This window comes from Lathyrus oleraceus, chromosome 4 (genome assembly GCF_024323335.1).
Source record: "Lathyrus oleraceus cultivar Zhongwan6 chromosome 4, CAAS_Psat_ZW6_1.0, whole genome shotgun sequence".
Classification (NCBI taxonomy): Eukaryota; Viridiplantae; Streptophyta; class Magnoliopsida; order Fabales; family Fabaceae; genus Lathyrus; species Lathyrus oleraceus.
The window spans coordinates 75,215,281-75,222,864 of NC_066582.1; the positions used below are offsets into that span (position 1 = coordinate 75,215,281).

Here is a 7,584-nt window from a genome sequence, read left to right on the forward strand (position 1 = left end):
AGACTTTTAGGAAAGGTGAGACAAAGGGGAACAACTTTCATGTTGAACAATTTTTAATTTAAAGCTTGGATCATGATGGATTTTGAGGTGGAAGTTTGGGAAATCAAACATATTTGAAAAGTTTCTAAGTCCTAAGTCAAATGTTCACCTCTTCCACCTTGAATAACTTTTTCTATGTACTTCAAATGAGAAAAGTTCCTTCATCAAAGTTGTAGATATTTAAAACCTATCCAATTGGGTCACAAATTGGACCTCATATGGATTTGGCATGAAGGAGTTATGCATTTTAGAAGTTGAGGAAAATCACTTGTTCAATGGTATTGGCCCAAAATGACCTATAATGTTTCCTCTTGGCACATGTATTTGCAAGTTGAATTTGAACTTACTCCAAACATAAAAGTTGAAGTAGACATATTGAATTTGATCATGGCATTTTAATGACCTTCATATCATATAAATTGAGAAAGTTATGGTCTTGGGAAGTTGACCTCCAAACTAGGGTTCAGACAAAATGACATATAATCTTTCACCATAAAATATAACTTTCCAAGAAAAACTATCTCTTGACTTCAACATGAAAATTGTTTTTAATGTCATTTTAAGTAACCTTGATCTTGGAATAATATTCATATGACAAACATTGTAGGACATAGAGTCTAGAGAACCCCAGTTTTGACCAGTTGACTTTCTCTGGTCAACCACCATGAACCAACTTGCTAGCTTGACATTCTCTTGATTTTTGGAACTCATGGAGGATCATATATGTGTGAGATCATGTAATAAGAATCATCCCTTGAAATATTTGATCAAATGTTGAAGAAACTTGTTGAAGAAGTCACATAAGATACCCAGATGAATTAGGGTTTCCAAGGCAAGCAAACTCCAAACTCTTGATGATTTCTTGATCAAAATAACCTGTGAAGATCATGGGGATCCATATATGATGTCTAGATACAATTTGAACCAATTCTTGATTGTGCTTCTTGTATTGAGGGTCTCAAACCCTAGATATGAGCTTGATAGAGCATAGGTGAGCATACACACTACCTACAAAAGCAACAAACTATACATTGACATATTTTTGGTATTTTGGTTAGTAAATAATGAAAAGCAAAGTATGATACAATCAAAAGTGCTTGGTCATCTCTCCCAATGCAAACCTAATGAAAGAGGGGTAAGGAGGATGTCAAGGTGTTATCCCAATGCCAATGCATATGATGAAATATCATGAGGGATCTTAGGGACAAAATTGGAGTCTTACACATTCCTAGGATACTATCAAGTTGACTTAACGGTAAGAAGACTAAGTCAATACCAAAGTCCTTACCATAAATATTCAAAGGGTAATTTCAACAAACCCATGAAGTAGTCACCAAACCATTAGCTGGGGTATCAATGACCATACTCATAACCATAAAAGGTACTTCAAGATTCAACTTTTTAGCATAATAGAGAGATATGAATAAATGCATTGCACCCGTGTCAATAAGAGAAATCAAAGACACACCATTAATAAAGGACGTAACTCGAATCAAGTTATCAGATCTAGTAGTCTCTGCTCCACTCAAGGAAAAAACTTTCCCTCCATACTGAACTTTATTTGGGTTTTGACACTGAGTACTAATGTGATATGGTTCTCCACAATTAAAGCAAGTCAACATATTACTCTTACAATCAGCAATACGGTGTCCTGACTTTCCACACTTGAAATATTTCTGGCCAGAACTCTTGCATTCACTAGCAAGATGGCCCATCCCTCCATAACTAAAACATCTGACAGAAGCATGAGCAGCTCCCCCACTTGTCTCTTTCCCACCGGAAGCCTTGCAGTTCCCTTTATTAGCTGGAGCTCCATAAGGTTTATCATGGTTTTGATTTCCACTTTTCTTCTCACTAACACTCTTACAGTGAGCAGATTTAGCATGACTATCCTCATCGTAGATTCTACACTTATTAACCAACACAAAGAACTAACGAATCTCTTGATACCTGATGAATTGCTTGATCTCTAGACATAAGCCACTCTCAAACTTTATACACTTAAAACCTTTAGCTCCTACCCCATTGTAATGCGGTCAGAACCTAGACACCTCTTCAAACTTCATAACGTAATCATCAACAAACATGTTACCTTGCTTTAGCTCAAGGAACTCGATCTCCATCTTGCTACAAACATCAACATGAAAGTACTTATCAAGGAACTCAATCATGAAATTTTCCCATGTGATCTCACTACCCGCAACTTCAAGCCCCTGACGAGCATTGTCCCACCAATACTCCGCTTCCTCAGCCAACATATGAGTAAGAAACATGACCTTCTGCTCGTCTGAATATTCCATTACCCTGAAGATCTTCTCATACTCTTGCAACCAAACTTGAGCACCTTCCGGGTCATATCTCCCCTTAAAAGTCAGAGGATTGTTCCTCTCGAACTTTCTCAGCCCTCCAAACTCGCCTTCCATCCCATTCTAATTCTACATTGTCTGACTCGCCTGACCCATCACATGAGCCATAACCTCCAAAGCATAAGCGATTGCACAATTATTTCTTCCAGCCATTTCTCTGCAAACAAGTAAACAACCATTAGAAGAAACATTATATCGACATTGTTTATACACTGTCGCATACTAGGTAATATATAACATCATAAAACCTGGCCGGATGGACCGACCTGCTATGGTACCACTAATGTAACACCCTAAAACCATAATTCATAATTCAAAGGACAAAAATCAGCATTTTAGGATGCTACTCAAATTCAACATGCATACTTTCTAAATACAAACTCGCAGCAGAACTCAAATAAATAACATACCTTCAATCATCTCATCAAAATGAAAATACTTAATCAAAGTAACGTAATCCAACGATTAAAAAAAAGTCCCGTTCAGAGCATTTAAAACCATCTAAATAGCGATAACGGTAAAGTAAATGAAGAAAAGCTCAAAGGCCATCTTCCAACTCACAACAACATTTACTCCTCCTGGGTATCTGTACAACAATATATAAAGCAACACAAAACAAACAAGAAAGAGGTGAGAATACACTCAAATATATTAACTGCGTAAAAGAATGCAATGGTAGATAAACTTACACAACCGACAAACACATTCAATTACATAACAACACAATAATTCAATTCACATAGTCTTTATTTGGAAAGTAATGTGATTCATAACTCGACTCAATACATGTGGTATCGATTTGGATATCAGCGGTTTGTTACTGATCTCATCCATTCAACAATGGTTCCTCATTCGAACCGGATCCCCACTTCTGAACCCCGAGTCCCCACTTATAAACCCCGAATAATTGCAGGTCCCCCTTCTGAACCCATGACTTGTCTCTTTCAACACATTGACACAATGTGATGCATAACATAAAATAATGCAACATCAATAATCATGGTTCCACTTCTAAATATAACCAACGATGCAATACAACATTCAACAGTAGTCCCCACTTCTGAACTGCACACCTCAACATAACACATATAATTGTATTCGCATCACATAATTGTATTCACAACACAACAACTCATACACATGATTATAATTCAAGATATACAATCATGCAAATTAATTCAATTATTACTTCATCATAATAATATTTTACCTTAAATAATCAGTAACACCAATTACCCGAAACAATAGTCAAACATCGACTACACGAGAAATCAACATAAAAAACTAGACTAATCACTCAAAAATGAGTCCTGGAAGCCATGTCGACCTAGTCGTCATCTGGGTGAAGAGCGCCACCCAACCTTTCACCACCCCCTTCACAATACGTCACCTATGTGATGAATGACAGAAGAATTCCTGCCTGGAGACCATGAGGGTCTCCCTGTCACCCTGTTGACAATTGTTAGCTATCCCAGAAGTATAACGTGCATCCTGTCTCACCGTTGCAGAATGCAATTTATGCATTTTTGGTCATGTGAGCTCATTCGAAGCTCTGATTTCGACCCCTAGTGCCCTGATTCACACAGAAAAAAATATTTACATATTATACAGGGATCAAATCCTCATATAGTCATCGATTATTATTCAATTTCTTCAATTAATCCCAAATTCAAGGTTATGTTCATAACATCAAAACACACCAATGACAACAACCAAATTCATAATTCATACCAACACATTATACATAATATCCAAGATATAACACAAAACGAACTCCTACACAAACATTATAATTATTATGGATTACATGTAATCACATACAATGATTCATAAGACACAACAATGGTGAATTAAAACTTAGAGGAGGGTGAGGATCCCTTTCTATCTTTCATGTAATAGACATATATTAGAGTAGTTCCCTGTTACTTGAATTTTTGGCAAAAGCTCCAAGTTTGGTTATGGTTTCTCCTTCTCTCTCTCAAACCCTTTGTCATTCTCATCTCTCACACTTGCCTCTTTTTCTTAATTCTATGTACTGTCAAATTTGACTCCTCTCCCTTTACTATTTATTTTAATCTAAAAATATAATTAATTTTCCTCTTTACACTTTTACCCCTCCACTTTCTCATGTTTCCCTTATTTTTCTAGTAATTCTATTTTCTATCACAAATCACTATTTTTCTCTTATTTTTCTATTTATATAATTAATATTCTACTAATTTAATTAAATATCTAATCAAATTCTAATAACCTCCAAACATCACATAACACATATTATCACCAATTAAATTATTAAAAGTATATTAAATCATTTAAATAATAAAATAAATCAACAAAATTCAATTAAATAAGTTAATTCAATTCAGAGTGTTACAAGCACCATACTTATTTTACTGCTAAGAGTTGTAATCTTGAAAAGTAGAAGACATGTGTGGAGAGAAAGCTCCGACTACTGAAGAGCTTAGTCTAGAAGTCTATGAGAGCTCAAAAATCTATAAGAATAAAACTAAGCATTTTCATGATAAGATGATATTTAGAAAGGAATCCACTATGGTCAAAAGGTTTATTTGCTTAATTCCCGTCTAAAAATTCTGACTGAAAATCTTCAGTCGAAATGAATTGACCATTTTGTTGTTACTAATATATTTCTTCGTGGTGCAATACAAATAAAAATTAAAGACATTGATAAATTTTTTAAAGTTAATGAACAATGCCTCAATCTATTTCATGATGGTCAACTTCATTTAAAGATGTAACAAATAAAATATTAAATATAATCAAACCTATTTTTTTAATGTTATTTTACAAATATAAATTAATTAACTGTTAATTTTATTAAGCACTATAAGTTTAATAAATTAATTTATTTGCATTAGCCATTCGCTAATTTAAAATATATGAACTATTAGCTTACTAGCTAAAATAACTTTCAATCTTCTATTAAGGGTATGATTGAATGAACCTATTTGATTTTAAACTTATGTGTCATAAATATTGTAATATTGTTTGAGAAACATACTTAAAATAATTTATGATATTTTTATTTATTTTTATAAATTTTTAAACTAACCAGTCATCCATCCATTCACATTATAGACAAAGATGAAGAAATTAGATAATGCATGATTAGTCCGATAGTGATGGACGAGAATTTCCAAAGACATGTTTGCAAGGAAATCTCACTTAATATTGTTAAAACTTTCTCCAAATCAGATTTAAAAGCAACATCTTCTTCTTTCTTGTTTTTCTTCTTCCACATGATGTAGACGATTATTATTTATAATGATTAGAGTAATAGTTAAATAAAGTTAGTAGTAGCATTATGAATATAGGTAGTACCGTGCGCAACTTAATTGGATGAAGTTGAGCTACAAGAAAGTAAGCCAACTGTCTGTTCTGTCTAATTGTTGAAATGTTTGAATTAATTTCACAAGACACAGCCGTCATGCAGCTCAGCTATCCAGCCAACCATCCGCCAACTAACATCAATCTACTTTTCTACAATTAATTAATTAGCCCCAATAATACCGGTAGTAGTTCCTTTATACTCATTTTTGTTTTAAATGTAACAAAACAAAACAAGAATCATTATATTCATTAGATTAGATGTCACCACTTCAAAAGATTTTTTTTTAATATTAAAGTCATTTTGACATAAAAGCTATTAAGTAATATATTTACTAAAATATCTTTATTAATCGCACTTATAATAAAATAGTTAAATATAATAAAAATTAATAACTATACTTATAGTAATGAAAAGAATATATGTTACATTAATGTTATAATTGATAATTATTTTAAGGCAAAATACAATGCAAATGAGATAGTGTTTATATAGAGAAAATATTTATTTAGTCTATGTAAAAGTGATTAGGATTTATTATGTTTTTTAATAAATGGAAGAAAGAAGAAAATAGGTAAAAGTCGTGTGAAAAGAGCAAATTTGAGGCAATTCAGCAATCCAATTATCACGCCCCATCATGGCACGATGCATATTTTATTGTGGTGTGATGCATTAGCATTGTGGCGCGATGCCACGTGAGGCCGGACACGATTTGCATCTTTATAAAGAGATTTTTGCATATTTTTTGATGATCTTCTTCTGTCAATCTAATTTCTGACAATAGAGATATATTGTGGAGTTATAGAGTGAAAGTTTTCACCATTGGAAGCCGAATTCTAACTAGAAATCCATGTATATTTATCTTACCTCTGTTGTTATGAATTATCTAGTTATGAGTAGTCAATTTTCTTAGGTTGGGTTTTATTGAGATGAATCTGTATGGATCAGTTATGACCATATCTTAGGTTTTTGTACTATTTACTCTTTTGATTAATTCAATTTTTTATTCAGTTAATATTTGCGTTTAATGCTTTATATGCATTTACGAATGTCCATATATCGATTCAGATTCATGTTGATTACTAACCCTAATTGTATGAATCACATCTAAATTAACTACTCAAACTAATAATTGAGCTGGAGTTAGGAAATTGTAAGGTTGTGACTTATGGTTTAACGAACAAACATTGCCTATTTTAACTATCGAATTGACCTAAGAGATTAGGGAATTATAACTTAGAATAGTGAGTTATAAACCAAGAGATTGAATATAACGACTTAGTTAAACTGTCATGGTAATTGAATTAATCATCAAAATGGTAGATAGACGCTAACATCAATAATAACATACTGGGGATTCAAGACGAAACCTAATCGCCTTTCACATTATGATAACCTTTCTATTTACTTTTCGCATTCAAACTCAAAACTCTATTACTCTTAATTTGCACAATAGTATACCTTATTAAATTACAATCCCCGTGTAGACAAATTTTTTAATTATTACTTTGACACTATTGATACACTGATCGATCTATCATCAAGTTTTTGGCGTCATTGTCGAAGATTGTTAAAATTTCAACAAGACAATTTTGTGAGACTTTTTAGTTTTAGTTTTTTTTTTATTTTTTTTATTTTATTTTTTTATATTAGTTTATTATTTTATTTTGATTATTATTTTTTGTTCTTATTTAGTTTTTGGTTTAACATAAATACTATTAAGTGTATTTTTAGTTGTTTATGCAAGTTTTAGGATCAAGACTAGAAAAAACAACCATGGAAAGACAACAACTACTAACTATACGAGACTACTGCATGATGTAGGGCAAGTAT

At 32.5% G+C, this 7,584-nt stretch overlaps 1 protein-coding gene across 1 annotated transcript; it reads right to left on the reverse strand.

Moving 5' to 3' along the window:
• Positions 1 to 1,349: 1,349 nt before the first annotated feature.
• On the reverse strand, positions 1,350 to 2,462 carry LOC127136104 (uncharacterized). Its single transcript, XM_051062700.1, has 2 exons — positions 2,083 to 2,462; positions 1,350 to 1,944 (listed from the first exon to the last, which is right to left on the reverse strand). The coding sequence occupies exons 1-2, from the start codon at positions 2,460 to 2,462 to the stop codon at positions 1,350 to 1,352; spliced, it is 975 nt and encodes a 324-aa protein (XP_050918657.1).
• Positions 2,463 to 7,584: the final 5,122 nt, after the last annotated feature.

What these genes read in the sequence shown, in the direction of transcription:
- LOC127136104 (XM_051062700.1), bottom strand. Translation starts at nt 2,462, where the DNA reads ATGGAAGGCGAGTTTGGAGGGCTGAGAAAGTTCGAGAGGAACAATCCT. An exon ending in AAGTTTGAAGAGGTGTCTAG is followed by an intron (nt 1,945 to 2,082) that starts GTTCTGACCGCA and finishes TAATAAGTGTAG; the next exon opens with AATCTACGATGAGGATAGTC.